The sequence below is a fragment of the Oryzias latipes genome, chromosome 23 (genome assembly GCF_053564925.1).
Source record: "Oryzias latipes strain Hd-rR chromosome 23, Olatipes_Hd-rR_3.1".
Taxonomy (NCBI): Eukaryota; Metazoa; Chordata; class Actinopteri; order Beloniformes; family Adrianichthyidae; genus Oryzias; species Oryzias latipes.
In genome coordinates, this window is record NC_136259.1 from 22,065,820 (window position 1) to 22,085,558 (window position 19,739).

The window sequence follows — 19,739 nt, forward strand, 5'->3', positions numbered from 1 at the left end:
GTCTCCAGCCAATCAGGACGCCGATGTTTAAAAAAATCGTCAAAATTGCCGTTAAAAAGAACCGCAAAAATTGAACTGTGATATAGTAAGGGAACACCGCACACTTGTTACACTTTTATAAGGAACGTACACTTTTTGAGATAAAAAATGTTTCGTTTGATATTTAAAAAGCTCTCACAGCTTCAACCATAGACATGTTTTCAAGGAAAAATGTTTCCTGGATAATGTTGGTTCTCATCAACTGGGTGACATGGCATCTGGACTTCAACTGTTCCTTGAAACGTTTCGCCGCTCATTCAAGTAGTGCAGGATTCAGTCCACATTTGAACCCCCATTTTCCTGCAAAAGGATGACAAGAGAACAAGAGAAACCAGCGTCTTGTTATCCCCCTGTCACAGAGTTGTTTGGTGTGGTTGCGCTGGAGTTTTGGTTTTCTTGGGATCTAATGAAAGGGCAGCATGGTCAAAAGGAGACGAATTGTGTCTGAGGGCTTCCCTTCTGTTGAGGGAAGGGTTATTAAAATGTGCATGTGTTGTCTCTCTGACCACATGCAAACCATTTGTCTGTCAAGACCACGTTTGTTGAAGGCCCATTTGTGATATCCACAAATATTCAGAAAAAGGAAGAAGTACAAGTCTGCTCTTATGCACAGCATGACCTTTGTCCAAAGCCCTTTGACCATCGACATTGAAAACGCTACAATGCTTCCAAACATTAGTTCACGCAAAGTCGGGTCTGATGGTCTGATCACACAGGGTCACCCATGTCTGTGTGCTCTTTAAAAATGTCGAGTGAAAAATCCGTTAAAGTTGATAGTTTTGTGTTAAATCATGTTACATTTCACAGAACAGAATCATTTATGGATTACATCGATGCATCCGATAATGGATTTCCATATTGAAAGAAAAATGTAAAAAATAAAATAAAAAAGTTAATAGAAATTTATTCAAACTTAACTTTAAGTAACTGTGGATGTTACATTTTGAAGTTAAAAAAAACTCAACTGCAGCTGAGAACAGGTGGGTCTTTAAGCTGAATTTAAATGATCTAAATGATCTAGATCTGTGCAATATAGAATCTGAATGCAGCTCCTCTATGTTTGGTTTGGACTCTGGGGAAAAAAGACCAGAGAGTTTTGGCTGCTACATAAAAAGGAAATCTTGGATTTTAAAGAGTGCAATTTATCCATTTCCCCCTTTTTTTTCCAGGAGACTCCTAGATCTGGCAGCAGCCGCCACAAAAGGTGAGTTTCTTTTCTGCTGATCAATAATTACGAAGAAAAGTTTGAGTTTGCTATGACTACAAAGATCTAACGGCCTTTCTGCTGGTTTCTGGCTGTTGTAGTTCAGAGAGAATTAGAGCTGATGGCTGTTTTGAACCATAGTTGACAGGACACCATGTGGGCCTGTGACACTTCACTCAGTCTTTGCTGCAGCTGTCACGGCTGAAAGCGAACGCATCGCTTCCAGAGGTTTTTTTGAGGCAAAAATGAGCCAGTCTTCATCAGCTTTTTTTTTCTATTTCTATTTCTTCCTTGCCGAAGAAACCTGGAAAATTATTTTATTACGGCTGACGGTTTTAGTCGAGCAAGTTTTTATTATGTTTTTCAATTTAACAGAGGTTCAGACACAATTATAGACTCTCACTTGTTGGTGTCAGATTGTTTCTTTCTCGCATTCCTCGTCTTTTTCAGTCGACTGAAGTTGTCAGAACATAAGGAAAAATCAATAAACTTAAGAATTCTTAACTCCCTTGAAAATCCTGCAGGTTTTTGTCAAAAGTGACCGTCTTCTTCCTCCTAATGCCCCAATTCCTTATATATAACTTTGGGAATGTATTGCAAGGATGCATTGAATTACCTTTCTTTTGTTTTTGGACTGTTTTATGAGTCCAGTAGGTGTTTGCTTTGCTTTATTTGCATCTGAAGTGAGCATTGGTGTCCAACCTCAAGCCTGGCCCCCCCAGCTGACATTCAATCTGTCCGTGTAATTATGGCTCCAGCTCTCATCAGCTGGCCCAGATACACTTGAATGCACGGCGTTTTGAGAACGAATAACCTGCCAGGTGGGCCGGACGGCACAAGATGGCCGTCGGAGCGAGCGCAGTCCACTGTTCATCTGTCCGAGGCATTTCTGCTCTACCTGTCAGGACTCGTATTCTCCCCAAGTTCTGGATATTTCTGTCACCGTCCCTCTTGTTTGCCGTCTTTTGACCATTTAAAGTCTGAAGTCAGACTTCCTCCAAACCTCCTCAGAGTCTCAGAATTCCTAAACCAACTATCACCTCATTCGCTAAATTTAGCGTTCTGTACATTTTCCAGCTTAAGCAGCTTATTCTTTGTGAAAAAGGATGAAAAAAAACAATTTTTTAGTAACCTCAGGGGGGCTGAGCGGTTTGCAGGTTTGCATCTGGGAGACCCCAGACCTGCATCTTCAGACAAGCAGCTGTGAATGCGGAGCTGTTTTTTTCTTGGATTAATGTTATGTATCAGGGTTTAGCAGCTGGAAAATCAGTGGGTTTGCTTCTTTGTGCTGCAGCTCCCAGTGAAGTTTCTGCATCGACTTTTGAGTTTTTGAAGAGAAGCTGTTTCACCTGCCACGGCTGCTGATGCTGCCTCTCCTGTTGGAGCTTTCTGCCTCCCGCTGAGGCTCCGGATGGCTTTTGATTGGCTCAGCCAGTCACCTCCCCCTGTGGGGTGCTAATGGGCCACAGTGTGATATTTAGTCTCCAGGCAGTGGATGTTTAGGCTTGGCTTTAGCACCTGCTGTGCTTCCTGAGTATCCCAGTGTGTTTGGTTTGGGTGCGACAAAAGTTCTTTAAAAGGACAGAACTCACAATTTAGCTGAGGTTCTTTAGCACGCGGTGACGCATTTGTTGTTGTAACCTATGGATTTTTCATGCATGTTTGTGCCTGCACTCCTGCTGATAAGTAAAGTGCAGCCGTGAAGATTCTCTCTGAAAGAGATGAATGAAACCTACTTTATCTTGGTGTGGGCGAGCGCCACCGAGAGCTTTTCAAGGACTTCCCTTTGAGGGAACGAGATGACGGCGGCTTTTTCGAGGATCCGGGAAGAATAACCCGTTTGTTCTGGAAATGTCAAAGTACAGAAATGGACCTCACGTGCGCGACGATTGATGCCAAGGACTAGTGTAAAAATGGATTTAAATAAGCTGAAAGCTTTCAGCTGCTCCTCAACTCTTTTATACAAACATGTTTTTCAGCAAATTAGAAAAAAAAAGGTTTATTTATTAATTTATTTATTTTAGATCATTTTTTAACAAAATGAAATGCCATCCCTCTGAAGACTTTTTTTCTCCTCATAGAAACTAAAAATCAATGCTGATTATTGTAATTTATTTTCTTTTGTCTTAATAATTTATCCATTTGTCTTAGTTATCAATGTCAAACGTTATCCAGCTGTTAAGCTTAGCTTCTGATCTTTCAAATTTCAAAATAATGAACTTTTTTTTAAATGTCTGTGTTTCTTCAATCAGTCAGGGTATCGACTTCAGGGGAACGATTCATTTTAACAGCGGTTCCAATCATATCATAATCTGTGATTGCTTCTCACTGCTTGTCGCTTTGCTGCTCTGTTAGTGCTTCAATTTTAAGTCAAGTTTGAAGAATTGAACACTTCTCGTTAAAAAAAACATCCTATTCCACAACCTTTGTGGTCAGAAAGTAGTTTGTGTTTCTGCATTCCCAATCCAAAGACTTTATAAGGAGAGCTGTTAGTTTTATATCAGGAAGTGATGTCATGTAGATAAAAAAAAAGTGTAAACAAATAAACGAACCTGAAAGCTGAGAGCTGATTAGCTACCAAAAAAGTGCCAACCACTACAATAAAATGAAAAAAAATGTGCAAATAAATTAAAAATTAAATAATGCAATATTGACTTGTCAGCAATCAATTACAAAAGGCTAATTTGGTTGGAAAATCTAGTGAGAAAAAGCTTAAAAAAGTACTAATTAATGGTTCAGTCTCAGTTACCTTAAAATTTCAATATGTTTTAAAAGCCCGGATGGATCATATTATTGTGATATTTATGCTAAAAATGTTTTGTTTCGTGCTAACGTTAACATAGAAAATATGTTAGAAGTTCAACAACAATGGAATGACCATAAAGATGCAGAGATTTTCAAGTTAAAAGGCCCTTTTTCTTCAAAAAAAAGTTTAACAAACAAAACGTAAAAAATGCTCCAAAGGTTTTCTTAACTAAATTTTGAGATGAATGAAGATAAACTTTGAAGGTTTGTGGCTAAAAACTGCACAGCTTTCTATTTATTTTAATGAAATACAGAATAATTTAATTATAGTTATTCACACTAAATGTAAATGTTTGGATGCCCAAATAATTTTAAAATCTGAAAGAAATCTGAGTATTTTATGTGTTAAAAGTGAAAAGAAAATAAAAAATAAAAAAAAGGATTAGCATTTATTTGCTAAAAAGGAACAAAGGAAAGGTTTTATTGTTAAAGTCCAACACTCTCTGAGCTTCCAGACTCCTTAACGTTTTTGGTAAACTCTTCTGAAAACGAAGGCTTGTCCTCTGGCAGGTCTGTGCGTTACGTCTTCCAGCAGCTTTCCTGTCTGCTTCAGCTCCACAAATGGACCAGCGGGGTCCTTCAGAAAGCTCAGTCATGCCTGCAGACTCTTCAGTAATTTGATTCTCAGCAAGGAGGATTTTATAAACCTGTCATAGTCTTGCTCATACTGGCGAGTGGGACGCGTGGCGTGCCGAGGCAGCAATTTATTTCAAGTTTCCACGCCAGCAATCTTCAGGTTAAAAAAAAATAAAAAATAAACAGCATATGCAAAACTCATGCAAAAGAGTTGGAAATACGGCAGAAGTAAAAGTTGATGTTCGGCTCGAGCTGTGCTCAGAAAGCTGTGTCATTTCTCAAGACGTGACGCACACGTTCCCATTGAAGCTGTGCCATTTCAATAGTTTCTTAATCAGAATCCTTTCTGCTCCAAAGTTACAAATCCGCGTTGGCTGCTCCTCCATTAAAGGCATGAAAGGCAGAGGGATGTTAATAATGCATGGCTAATTGAAAGGGCGAACACGCCGAAGATATTCCCACCTGTTCTTTTGATGATGGATGTGTCAGCCCATTGAAGTTTAATAATGTGGCCGTGATTCATGGCTTCAAACAGCCTCGGTGTGAACGCGGCGCCGGACTCTCTGAATAGACACAGTGAAAGACAAGTGTGACTCTTTTGAAAATTTGAATAACTTGAAGCTAAATGAATTTTCAGGTGGTGGGTAGTGGGCTGAACTGTGTGTGTGTGTGCGTGTGTGTTTTGTCGCAGCTCTACTGGCTCTGAGGACGAGGTCACCGAGAACGCCCGGCAGGCGTACGGCCGCCATGTCCGGGAGGGAGGAGCCGCGGGACCTGGGAGTCTGGAGAGGAGGCTGCACGAGCTGGAGATGGTACGACCCATCAGCAATATAATTTGATGTTTTACACATCAACAAGCAAAAATTGTTTCATCTTTTTCATGACAAGACAATTCAAAATCTTGAAATGATCTTATTTTCAGTGCATGGAATGGGAAGATGTCAGCGTAGGGCTGGACGGTACGAACACGCGTGTCGTCTGGATGAAAACTTCTATTGTTTCATGTCTAAAGGTCGTTTGATGCTTTGTTCACGGAAAACGCGTTTTCGATTTACCGTTTCCAAGTAAAAGTCTGAGCAAACACACAATAATGGGCGTTTTGGACTTTCGCATTCAAAACTCTTGCATTCAGACATCGCTATGCAAGTTTTTAAGTCTGATTTCGGGCTCTCTGAAAGTTAAACCAGTTTACCTTTGACCAGTCGGGGTTTCGTATTCGGTTGTGACGTAGGCGTAGCGTCTTTTTCAATACACGGAAGTTCTAACCATTTGAAAATGGATCATGGAGGAGAAATCGATAATTGTGGTTGGAGCCCAGACGGAATTATGCGACACCAAGTCTTGGAGGAAGATTCACATTTCACACCAAGCCTCTTCCAACTGTAGGTACATGCGCTAGCATCGGGTAGCGACAGGAGACACCTTATGCTAAAAGGGCTTTCACCCTTGTACTATCCAAAGCACTTTAACATTGGGAGTTGGATCATCTAGACCCACTAGACCACATGTGTCAAACTCAAGGCCCGGGGGGCCAAATGTGGCCCTCCATGTCATTTTATGTGGCCCGCGAGACCATAAATGTTTTCAAATTCTTAAAATAAAAATAAAATTTGGTGTGTACTTATTCCTATCTATGGGAAATTGGACTTGAAATATCGGATTGGGCAAATATACATCAGGACTTGAACACTGTCCATATGACCTAACCTGACAGAATCAAATGTAAAAGAATTTATGCTAGAGTAACAAGCAAACATGTTTTTTTTTCATTACATTTAGTTACATGTATAAGTTATATCTGGGCCTTTGAGGACAGCCGCTATGCTGATGTGGCCCTCAGTGAAAATGAGTTTGACACCCCTGCACTAGACAGTGCTCTGAACCTTTTTTCTTCAATGATTTGTGATCTTCACTGGTGTCCATGGATTACATGAAAACTTTCCACCTTTGTCATGGTAGGGAGAACACCTCAATGTAAGGGTGGGGTCATGTGGACCTCATAAGATAGCTCAAGGGTTAAAGAACTCGCGTTCAGCTTAGTCTTGAATGCGCCCCACATGTCTGGTGTGTACAAAGCTTAATGCTGTATTCACACCGGCTGTGTTGACTGCCGTTCAAGTGGACACTTTCAATAAAAAGTCTATGCAAACGCACATACTTTGGGCGTCTGGAATGCTCCTGATCGCTCGTGATTCGCACATTTTTAACTCCAGCCACGGGCTTTACGGACAAATCGGGCGTTCATTGATCCAATTGGTTGAACTTTTTCTCATGGCACTGTGACCATTCGGGGACTCGGATTTGATAGTGATGTGTATGTAGCGCCGTTTTCAAAACACGAAAGTACCGATCTTTGTAAACATGATCACACTTGCGTTTTTGTTCCCAGCCGGATTATTATGACACCAAGACGGACATTTATAGCAACTGAGCTGTGAAAACGATAAGCCTGGAGCAAGATTTGCTAGATTTGTACTGTTTTGACGTTTCACATCAAGTTCCCTCCCTCTGTAGGTGGTGGAGAAGCGCTAGTAAACAGTGAAAGAAACCGAAACAAGAGAAAATGAATCCCTGCACGTCAGGTGTACACCACCGGCTGAAGACGTGTCAATGAACCCACATACAGCGCGTTCTTGAACGCACCACACGCTACTGGAGTATAAGTACCTTAACGTAGGAGATTTGAAAATGGATCAAAAGAAGATCGGACTTTGGGACAGAATAAATCTAAAAACAGCTGAAAACATTACATTCTTATGTCTTGTTCTTTCTGTTTCTTTCCATGTTACAATAAATTCTCAGCAGAAACGTTTCCAGCAAAGGCAGATTACAAAATTACCTCTGATTTAAACCCATAAGGACAGCTTTTATTTTCCGCTATGCTGTCAGCGTGTTACTCATGAAGTGTCACTAAGTTCTCCTGCTTGTTTCTGCCCAACAGAACAATGAAAAGCTCAAATTCCAACATTCTCTCAGTACAGAAAGATCTTATCGGAGCTTTAGTGCACTGTGAGATTGTCATGGCCATTTTAGAGCCTCAATAAAAAGAGCTTTGTTCAGCTGAATTTTCAATTGAACTCCATTGTTGAGCTGCCAGAGTTCTGATTTTATTCCGTCTGAAAGCTGCAGCTCTGCTCTCGCCTGTGTTTTTCAAAAGATGACCTTTAACGGCGCAGATATTTCTTTTTCTTCTAAGCCGCCTCCATCAGACACTCAACCCTCACTGCCCTCACCGTGGAAACTCAACTCAGAATCAAATGTCACTTTGGTTTCTGTCAGAAAAAGGGTTTTTAAAGTAAGAACACGGGTGACCTCTCTGACTTGGGTCCAACGTGGGCTTTTTTTTTTGGGTCAGATGACTAAAAGTGCCTTAGAAACTGATTTTCACCCAAGTTTTTTGGACTTTCACTTTAACGGTCAGGTGTGCACACAGGTCTGGATAAATGTGTTTGAGGGAAACCTGCAGCCTGATTAAAGACATAAAAAGACATCCCAACAAGATGTGGTCATCTGCTCTTCAGTAACTGGAGCTCCTCAAAGCCGAATAACCTCCACATTTTTAGGTGCTCACATTGACAAATATGCTGAGTAGCAAAAAGAAAAAAATAGATTAATCTTTCAAATTTTGATATATATATATATATATATATATATATATATATATATATTTTAAGTTTGTTTCAAAGCAGTAAAGTAAAAATAATTCTTATCTATTCATCTTTTTGTTTAGTCTACATTTTTGATTCTGAACATCAATAAGGTTTTGTTGAAAGGACCTTTCCTGAACTGGAACTTTTTATTATCAGTCAGGCGTTTTGGTTTTTCCTGCACAGGTTTATCGCACTCGAATAAAACTCCCCCAAAACCTGTTTTTTTTTTTTTTGGTAACCCAAGGACAGTTGAAGGTCAAACAATTGAGAGCAGACGTGCCTTATTCTGCACAGGAGCCGGAGGTCCTGGAGAAATCTGTGCTTGCCTGTGGAGAACAGGCGATCAAAGCCCCAAAAATGGGAAAGAAAAAAGAAAATTCACGTGTTTGTAGTTTTTCGTCTCAGTGAGGAACAATAACTATGTGTTTCCACAATCTGTTTGAGGAGGTAGACGATAAGAACGCCATTATTTCCTTCACAAGCTCTCCGTGCAGATGTTGTGTTCTGCATTTAGAAAGTCTGTTGATTTGGGAAACGGCAGCCTAATCAGCCAGAAGACATAAACACAATCGACTGATCTCTAAAGGCTTTCTGAGTCCTTCTTTGCAAATCAAAGAGATCTCATTAAAATTAACTTTATAATAAAGACATTTAAACATTTAACTTCTGGTTATGCTTGAGATTTCTGCAAGAACAAGGCCTTTCTGGATCTGATTAGATGATGAAACAGAGATCCCCATATCTGAGCAGGAGAATGTTATCGATGCTTTCATCAACCACACATTATATCCAACACCGTTCCTGAGGTCAGAAGCACGTACAGGCTTTGGATTGGAGATTGTTGAGAAGGGAACACAGAACACTTCTGGACTCTACATCAGTAGCCTTTAACCATTTTTAGGCGTCAGAGCGGTTCAAGGCCAAGCCATATTTTCATGGACCCACCAGTATGAGGCTGATGTTGGCGTCTGATTTGCTTCTGTTTTTGAGAAAATGAATTTTTTTTTAAATAAAACTGGCCTACAGAAAAAAGGGGTTTAAAAAGATGGTCACTCTGTCCTGTTTTCATGTACAGTCAATGGTCAGGATTAAGTCATAGACAAATGTGGAGGAGAAATTCTGGTAGTTTTACTAAATAAGCTCCTTAGAATCAGATGATAAATAAAATGTAAACGCTGTAAAATGAATGTGTTCGTCTGGGACCTGCTACTACAGGCAAATGTAGAAACATTTATTAACGGGAAAAACTGGTTTGGGGGAGGAGAGACAATTTATAGATCTTAAATAACTAAGAACAACTGTGATCAAATGTCAAAGTTGAAACCCAAAGATCCTAAAACAAAGGACCTAATAGGACCAAGCTCCTGTTACCTTCACTGTCATCATTGTGTCCAGAAACAATACCTTTTGTCTTTTCCTTTTAATTGATGGAAGTTGAGCTGCATCCAGGAATTTAGCTGCACTAAGAAGCAGCAGCAGGAGTCCAGTGGACCGTGCTGGTTTGAGGAAAGAGCTGACAAAAGCTCTGTTTTGTTTACATAACTGATATGAAGCATTGTTGTGGTGCATGATGGGACTGAGCCTGCACAGGTTGAACAACAGAGGTCCTAGAATTAAACCATGAGGATCTTCTTGGTGGTTCCTTCTGGTTTTTGAATGGAAACATACCACCGCCTTCAAGGCTTATGAGCTGAGCTCTTTATTTCAGCCGGTAAAACACAACTATGTTGTTTGTTGTTGTTGCTGCACAGTCAAATCCTATGTTTAGATCAGAGGATGTACCTGTTTTTGCACAAACACAGATGTAATTTTTAGTTTTATGATTTGAACTTTAGTACATTCAATTTTTAAAGGTCCAACAGCATTGGATTTATCAGCGTTGGTTTGTGTTTCTGTGTTTTCAGGAGCTGGATTTCGCCTTTAAAGAAAACACCAAGCTGCTGAAGGTCATCGAGGATAAAGAGGATCTCATCGGGAAACTAAAAGAAGAAATCGACTTGCTGAACAGGGTAATTGTTTTTATTAAAGCCCACCTTTGACAGCCTTTATACTGACGCACTGACGCATAAAAACGCATTGACACTTAATTCTAGGGCCAACACAATTATTAAAACCCCTGAATGAACATGTGTTTATATATCTAGGCTATAGATATCATAAACGGAAGAACAGTTTTTTTACCTTTTCACAGAAATACTCAGAAATCCAATTTTAACCTTAAATATCTTTATAGATATGTCCTCCATCATTAGAAAAATGCTTCCCTAACATGTTAAAAACACCAAAACACAATTTTTATCAGAGTGGGTCTTAAAAAGATCAATCATCTTCTAGGGGTGTACCATTCTGTTTGCATCTATCATACTCAGTCAGCTCAGAATTTTCTGGATTTGGACTAATATTTTTGATTATATGTATATACTTAAAGAAAAATATACTCCTGTTGTTGGAAGATCCTTAAACCAAATGAAGAAATAGGAAAAACTTTGTGTACATTTATGGACAACAAAAACAGTTGTTAGATGTAGCTCAAGAATGACTAATTCTGTCATTTTTTATCTTTTTAATTTATTTCCTACACAATAATGAAACCATTGGCTAGTAGGTATTGCAGTGTTTGATAAAAACATTATTTTAATGAGAAAAGAAAAGAAACTGGCAAACACGTTGGTTCTTTGCCACGCTCTTCTTCTTCTTTGCTCTTCACGGACTTTTAAAAATCTTTAAAGCTTCTGAATTCAACCTTAAGAGTTTTGTAAGTCTATAATTAAAACATTCAGGGTGAAGTTTATTCTCACCTCCACCGTGTTATTTCACATTCAACAAAGTACAGGCACGGGCGAAGCACAATGATCAGGAAATTACAAGCTTGCCAACTCCACCCAATCAGTGTGGTATTGTTCAGCTAACTCTGCTGGAAGACCAAGGTTTCAATCAGACACTGTTATAAACCCAGACTTTTTTTTTTGACTGGATCTGCCTTTAAAAAGTAGTTTGGAGGTTTTCTGTATAAAACGGGGAACAGGTAGATTTTTACTCCTCAATTAATCCTCAATCAGGGTCATTTTTGATCATTCAAATGCAGGTTTGTTTCCACACACAACTGCAAAGGTTACCCTCCGGGGACTTTCCTTTTTCACATGTCGGCGTGAAATAATGAGTTGTTATGGTTGGACTTTGAAGCCAGAAGGGATGTGTGTGTGTGTGTGCACTTGTAGGGGGGTTCCCCCTTTAGTGTAGATCATTGGTGGGGAGTTGATTAAAAACCTTTTTTTCTTCCAGCAAAGGTCATCCCTGCTCTCTCCACGGCCGAGACTTCATTTCTGACACGCTTTCTGGGGAAAATGTGTGTATGCGTGGCAGGAAATCTGATTTCACTTTATAAATGAGTGAAAACAGTATTAAAAATTCAACACTTGAGATTCCATTTCAGACCACACTCATTTTATTTCAAGTCAGGTGCACAGAAGCATCACTTTAAATGTTGAAGTCGGTGGAATGTGAACACTGGAGGAAGAATACCAAAAATGTTTGTGCACACTTATTTAAATATCTCTACATGAGGAGACGAATAAATGTTAACAGAATCAAACCCAAACTGGAAGATTCAGGTTTAGAGACACAGATTTTAACTCCAAAAAGCTTCATCTGACATTAATAAACCCTTCATTCAAACTGCCATTACAGACGGATACGAGCAAAAAAAAAAGGAAAATAAAAAAGGAGATAACAAAGTCGTAGACCCTTTGGTGAGCCTGTGGAGCCAAAATGTTCATGCACAATTCTTTCCACGGGCGTGCTGCAAGCAAGGGTGAAGTACAGTAGGTGAGACACAGACGCATTATTCTGATATTTTTTTTATTGCCCAAATCCAATGCACTTTGCAAGGGGCCCTTGCTCCATGTGGACCGTTAGAATTCAGGGCATTTAGGGGTCGTCCTATGGGAATCTATTTATCATCTGGTGTGATATTTACTTGCGGTCAGTAGAGCCAGTGCTTCCACCTTACCAACAACTCGAGTTGGTGTAAGGTCACCGCATCACCCATACTTCATAAATACGCGCAGCTTACATGTGCCTGGCGAATACTTCACGGTCCACTTACCACATCCACGACAATGGTACGTTCCATTTTCACGACGTCTCTTGAGGTGTCCTTAAGGGAACGGGAAATCTTGTTTATGTCCTACTTTATGGTTTAGCGTCTAACCCACTATTCTTCTTCCGTTTGTAGCTTTTCTTCACACCTCTGTTGCTCCAGTCATAGTTCCGCTTCGATCATCTTCTAATCTATTTTAAAAGCAAATTAAAGAAAAACCGTGTCGTTTTCAAGGACATAGTTTCTGCAGAAATTTGCCTCCGAGTTGTGGACGGGACTGTTGGCGTGTCATTTCCCAACATGCCTTTGTTTCACTCACTTCCGCCAACTTGCAGCCTCTCACAACCCCAACACAGCATTTCCAGTGCAACCAAAATGGCGAGCAATATTGGAGCTTCCCATCTGTACAGTTTGGAGCCAGATTCCAGCTCTGACGAGGAAAACAAACACAGATCTATTTGGATGCATCAGAATGGAGCCTTTTGGGCCGCTCATTGTAGCACCTGTGTCACTGCTGCAGGCCGTTTTCCAACAGCGTTTTTTCCTCTTCGCCTGATTCACCACAATTTGAATTAAGAAATACACTAAAATGGAATTTTAATCTTAATTTTCTTTATATATGTCCTTCATCGTGGGAAAAATGATAGAACATTCTAAAAAAAATACAACTTTTATTGGAGTGGGGCTTTAAAACAACTGACTAAAATGATCTGAAATATTCAGACTGAACAAGCTCTAGCCGCCCCGTGTTGGGGCCAATCATATCTAGATGGATCAAACTCTGGCAGAAGACGAGTGGATGTTGCTGGGTTATTATCTGGACACTTTTGTTATGGTGGACACCACAAAACCCATCTGCAAACACAAAGAGCGCAATATTGCAGGAGGAATCACTCTGATAGCATCACGAGGACGGCTGGCTGGTCATAAGAGAACGCTCTATATAAGTCCTCCACGAGAGGAGAAGCGTCTCTGAAAGGCTGATGTCAAACACCAGATAGCGGCGGATCCAGTCGGCATCCCTGCAGAGGGGGATCAGCCTCTCAATCACTGCAGATGTTTAGCTAAAGAGATAAAACCAAACAAGGAGGGGGCGAAACAATACAGAAAGTTTTTTGTTTGAGTTTCAACCAGTTTAATGCTAAACACTTGAGAGGGAAAATGTTATCTTTAACCCCTTAACCCAACCCCTATGGGGAAGTTTGATGACTTTTAGGAAGTTTTTGTCTCCACAAACTGCTGTTAATTTAAATTTTAGGGCCATGGAGGAAGGGAGTTATCAAAATAAAAGAAAGCAGGTTTTAGTTTTAAGGTCTCTTTGAAACTCTTCAAGTAAATCAAATGTAGAGTAAAAAAGTTTACCTTTAATTGCAAAGTTGTACATCTGCAGAGTAAAAAAGTATTCCTCAAATTTTCTGATATTTCTAAAAATGTATAAGCCATCCATTCATTTTCTTCTGCTCATATGGGACCAGGTGGAAAGGAACACAGTGGTGTGGCGTGGCGTTCCCAGGCTAGCCAACAACACGTCGTCTCTCCAGCGTATCGGGGGGGACGATGTGGAGGACCGGTGGCTCTACTCTGAGCTCCTTCTGGGTGACCAAACTCCCGACCCTTTGTCCAATGTTAGGTTCAAGCCACCACTGTCAATGAAAAGTTCATCTAAGCGCTCTTCTCTGCTACATTTTGGCGTCTGTTCGTCTTTGTTGCTGCAAATACGAACATCTTTAACCCTTGTGCTATCTTAGATGACCCCCCCCCCCCCCCCCCCCCGTTACATTGATGTGTTCTCCCTACCATGACAAAGGTGGATAAAGGTGGAAAGATTTCATGTAATCCATGGACACCAGTGAAAATCACAAATCATTGAAGAAAAAAGGTTCAGCGCACTGTCTAGTGGGTCTAGATCAGTGTTTTTCAACCAGTGTGCCGCGGCACACTAGTGTGCCGTGGGAGATGGTCAAGTGTGCCGTGGGAAATTGCCCTCATTAACTGATCTAAAAACATTTCCCATCTCCGGGATTTCAGCTCTGTGTTCATCCAAACAGGCCCTGATAAAACACTGAGGAGTTAGGAATATAAAAGATCATAAAATACTTTTTCTTTGCGTTTATTTTATTTTATTAAAGACATTTTGATAAGAATGACGGCAGCGCGATTCAGCTGCAGCTCCGGCTGTATTTAGGAAAAGTCCCGCCCCTTTACCTGTCTCCACCAATCATTCTTGAAGGCTTAATCACATGTCATCAGTCTGCCCAATCAGAAGTGGTTAAAGTCTTCACTTCCTTGTCTCGATTTAGCTCGTAAAGTCGCTCAGTTCTAACAGAAATACCAGCTAAAGCTCGTCTTTAGCGGTGTAGCTTTCCTCAGAATCCGGTATCAGACCGTGGAACAAGTGAACAAAACCATGAAGCTCCGAAAAGCGATCTCCGCCGGCCGTTTTTATGCACTACATCTCCCATGATGCATTGGGTTGTGAGAGTGACAGCGTAAAAGGAGTTCTGTTGTTAAACGTCTTGAAAACAACGAACACACTTCAAACTTTTTTTAAATCTTCTAACTTAACTTTTATTGCATCTTTTAGAAAAAAACAGCTGCAGTTTCCAGCTTTTTCTGCAACAATTATCACAAAAATGCATGTGAGATTGTGGAGGGCTGTAGATCAATGCAGACTATGAGTTTCTCCTTTTTTTTTTTCATTTTTGGATGCTGGTGTGCCGCGGGATTTTTTTTAAGCTTAAAGTGTGCCGCGGCTCAGAAAAGGTTGAAAAACACTGGTCTAGATGACCCAACTCCCAATGTAAAAGTGCCTAGGATAGCACAAGGGTTACAAGCAGTCTGATTAAAAAAAAAACAGCTGAATCATTAAATTAACATTCAGAAAACCAGAAAAACTAAAGCTTCAGACTAGGACTGTGACGATAACCGCATCACCGCACGTTGTTTTTTTTTTAAGTTTTGCATATGGCGCGTGAATGGAGCTATAATAAACACATTAAACACATTCATCTTTCCTGAAAATTGACTTTTTCTGCTAGTCCTGTGTTCAGACTTTCCTTCTTTCTTTCAGACTGGTTTCTCCTTCTCTCCCACCGCTCTCTCTCATAGGCGCGCGCTCTCAGTGCCTCCGCGCTGCACGTGCCACGCGGCTCCTTTACACACTGGAGCGCGCTTTCAGAAGCACACAAACTCATTCTACAACAGAAGTTTTCGTCTCGCGAGAAATTTATGACAAATTTACTGCGTTCTAATTGTTAATTTACATTGTATTCATTTCCGTTTCAAGCTGCGTGCGTTCTTAAGGGCGCGCGACAGGGCCGCCCGCGGAGGATTTTGTGTGTGTGTGGGGGGGTGGGGGTGGGGGGGGGTTATTAGGGTTCACCTTCACTCCAAACATGAACGCGCACTGTTAGATTTCAATGAATATCACTACATGTTTTGTTTGGGAACTATTTTTTGCAGCGTAACGTTACGTGTCTGTATAAACAAAGGCGGAGCCTCGTGCCCCGTGTTCTTCATGGCTACCGGACGTGTCTGCAGTCTGTTTATTACTGGGCAATAATTAATATTCTGAGAAAATGTGTGTGCCAAAGAGCACAGGTAGCTAGTGCAGCTAGAGAACGGTCCGCTGCAGAGGGATCAACACGCACCACCAACAAACATCTGCGCACTTTCCTCCGACATGCAGCGCTGGCCCACACAGTCACAGTCAATCCACAACACCTATATGGGCTTTATATAAAGTTAGTTCATTAGTTAGGTAGTAGTTAGTTGTTACTGTTATTTTATAATAAAGAATACTACGTTGTAATTGTATTTATTTCTGATGCGGCCGCCGGGAGATTTTTTTTGGGGGGGTGGGGTGGGGGGTCTGCGGTTAACCGCGGTTAACCGCGACACTGCGCCCCCTGGTGGTTCATCACCGCGGTGATGAAAAATCCGACACCGTCACAACTCTACTTCAGACCATGTTGATAGTTAGCTCCACCTTGCAGGGGAAAAAAAAGTACTTGGTTATTGCTTGACCTAACTGTGTCCCTAAAAGGCTCAGTAACGCCTCATCTACTGACTTTCAGAAAGTTATTATTGAAAAATGGACCAGGACTAGGATGAAAGTCAAGCCTTCGATTATTTTCTTTTGTCCTTTCAGTTTAAATGATGCTGCATATTAAATCATGACCTCCTTGCTGTGACTTTTAGAGCTCCTCTAAGTGGCGTTCCACTCATTCCCAACACAATCATGACGGGTGACGGAGAACAAAAAAAAAAATATCGAGGAGTGAGTTTGATGAGGCAGCTCAGGGCCGAGCTCTCATTTGAAGCTAATTGATGCTGTTAATGTTTCATTTGTCGCTATCAAGGCAGCCTGACAGGAAGTAATCCAGTTTGGACTCCCTGTCTCACTCGGACTCCCCCCTTCACAGCAGAAGAGAATTATATTCATGTCGCGTCATATATGATATTAAAGTTGCTCACTATTGAGACTGTTGTCTTTTGATTCACACGTTACTATCAGTCAGCCTCAATAAAATGGAGTTATAAGGTCAAATATGGTTCGTTCTGTTTGATCTGTGACAGGCTGTGGGTGAGTGCCTGTCAATCAAAAATCTAATGCTATTTTGTAACGACGTGGTCATATCTGTAGGGGCTAAAGCAAAGACGTTGAGAAGTAAAACTGAAGCCTAAAGTGGAACAGGTGCATCGCTAAGAGTTTGCTCCGCCCACCTCAACACCAAAAGTGAACAGTTGGGTGGGACAAAGTAAAAAGTCTCCCCAGCCTCAATATAACTCTGATAAAATTTCCCTGGAGAATCCATGGGGTTGTAGTCGCCGTTTTATCTTTTTTTGTTGGTAGAAACTATTCATTAATGTTTTATTGTGCCAACATTCCAAAAAAATGTTCTATTTCTACAGTCTAGCATAGACAATAATTAACAATAGTTTTAAAATAATAGTCAAGTCGTCTTTGATGTTAAAAATGTAACCAAAGGAAGTTTTGGAGGCAGATTGTGAGTTAAATTTGGCTTATTTATATTAAAGTGAACGGGGACTGCTCGAGTAACAAGACTACTACAGCTTACGTGATAAACTGAGCCGTCACCTTCTTTGTCTGCCTCAAACAGGAAGTCAACAGCTGTGTCTGAATTTACCCACTACTTCCTGGTCGGTGCGCTATATAAGGCGTTTGCCGTTTTGTCGAGGTGTCCGAATCTACAATTCCAGAAGCCACTGCCCTGGAAATTTCCCAGTGTGCAGTGATACTCACTAAATCGGCAAATATGGACCACAATGCATTGCCTTTTTACTTTGGTAAATTGATGACATCATATTTGTTGTTTAAATAAAAAAATAGAAATTAAGCATGCGTCTAAATTATCCCCCTTTTAGTGGGGATCAGGGAGCAGTGAGCGAGTTTGGACACAACCCACACCTTGCATGTGACCACACCCGACCTCCTTTTGCTTCAGTTAAACCTCTGCCCCCCCGATCTCCCCACAGGACCTGGATGACATTGAAGACGAGAACGAGCAGCTCAAGCAGGAGAACAAGACTCTCCTGAAAGTGGTGGGCCAGCTGACGAGGTAGAAGTTCTCCGCGTTGTTCTGGAAGCCCGCCCTTCTCCTGTCGTCCTTCCCGGGGGGGGGGGGGGGGGGGGGGGGGGCTCATCAATCCCTGCAGCATGCTCTCTTAGCTGTATGAATGTTTCTCAGAGGTGGGGCTGAAGCTCTTTGGAGGCCTTAAAAAAAACCCATGTATCCCATAGTCTGTGAGAGCGGAGCTGCATGGTGGGGGCTGTCTGTCACCGTGTACGTATTTAATGTAAATGTAATGTACATAGAACATTTAGGTTGTTTGATTTTTGAGGTCTAAAAGAAGAAAGAATCAAAGAATGTATGTGCTACAATAGCTCGCACCGGGACGCCCTGAAAACAGACGTTTCCTCTCTCCAGTGTTGGAATCGTGTTTTCTGTCCAAACTCACCACCGTCACTGCTACAGGATCAGCAGCCAAAGTGGGCGCCTTGCAATGCGTGGAAGACTTTTGTACATTCTTTAACAAAAAAACAAAACAAAAAAAAGGAAGCCTGGAGCTTTATTAATGAACACTTAGCTTTTCTTTCTTCTAATTCTTATTATTTTGTTGTTGGTACATTTCCATTTGACAGGAGCACGTAGAAGAAATCTGAATAAAGGAAGTTTTAAATGCAAATCATGAAGTTAAGGGAAGGTTATGCGTCACATATCCATGTTAACGTCTTTCTGTCAGTGATGAAGTGCTCCAGAGATGTTTACACTTTGTCTGAATTGAGTGGAGCGAGCTGCAGAGTTGTATTTTTTTTTTTTTCATTCTCGTGTTCTAACCAAACAAACCAAAAGAACATTGTATTTGGAGCACGCCTGTTGTGTTTACTCAAGGGAGCCGGCTTGGCTGGCTGCAGCGTCTCTGTGTTTAGATCGTTTTTGTACCAGAGGGGAGCTGCTCGGCGAGCTCCTTTACTGCGCCGGATAATCTTTAGTCACTCAGTTGTGCGGTTTTCCCGGGATGGGGAGGGGGGAGTAAAGATCAGCCCCTCGCAGACAGACATCACAGACCTATCTCTTTCCATTACATTATGCATGTACAGAAGATTAAGTCATTTAATAAAAGTTTGATTATCTCTCTCCTCAGTCGACGCGCTTGTGTTCATTACGACTAATTTGATGTGATGATACCGTACCACTGAGTCTGTAATGCAATGTGACGGTGGTGGGGGGTTTAGTTCCTCCTCTTGGCTCTGGCCGCACACACACACACACACACTCACACACAGCCGATGATGATTCAACACGTCAATCACCCACCTGACTGCAGCTGGGACACAAAGCCTCCATCGACGCCGCACGACTTATGATGCCACCGAGACGCATTAATTCTTCACCTTGCGAAGACGCGAGGAGGCAAGAATCTATACGGGGCTAATGTTCACTAAATTTTCAGATAATGGCCTCTTTCAGCCGACGGAAAGTGCTCTCCTCATAATCCGTATTAGCATTTTTATGGGAAGTTGCTGGGTTTGTCATTTCAAATACCCACCGCTGCCGCACACAATCCATATCTGCCTGTTGGTTTGTCACCAGCCGTCCCGCGCTCAGCGGCAGCTCACCTCCCAGCAACTTCACGACGCCCTCAGCCTCAGTCAATTACTGGTTTCGGTGAGCGTTGAACCATTTGTCAGCAGGCGTCAGTGTTTGAAGCTCCTCTAGACGACAACGACTTTGCATCCATACATGGGAACGTTAGGATGTGGCTGTGAAACCCGAGCACACATCAGGAGGATGCTCTCTGTTCAAATGTGAGGAGGGCGCTGAAGTCGCAGCGGTTTCCT

At 41.4% G+C, this 19,739-nt stretch overlaps 1 protein-coding gene across 2 annotated transcripts in view; it reads left to right on the forward strand.

Moving 5' to 3' along the window:
- pawr (PRKC, apoptosis, WT1, regulator) overlaps nucleotides 1-19,041 on the forward strand; it is a 76,903-nt gene extending 57,862 nt beyond the window's left edge. For both annotated transcript variants that reach the window (XM_023952338.2, XM_023952337.2), the window contains exons 4-7: nucleotides 1,209-1,243; nucleotides 5,316-5,436; nucleotides 10,179-10,283; nucleotides 17,873-19,041. In XM_023952338.2, coding sequence (XP_023808106.1) covers nucleotides 1,209-1,243; nucleotides 5,316-5,436; nucleotides 10,179-10,283; nucleotides 17,873-17,959 — 348 coding nt within the window. In that variant the 3' untranslated portion in view covers nucleotides 17,960-19,041. The remainder of the gene's footprint in view (nucleotides 1-1,208; nucleotides 1,244-5,315; nucleotides 5,437-10,178; nucleotides 10,284-17,872) is intronic.
- The last annotated feature ends 698 nt before the right edge of the window (nucleotides 19,042-19,739 follow it).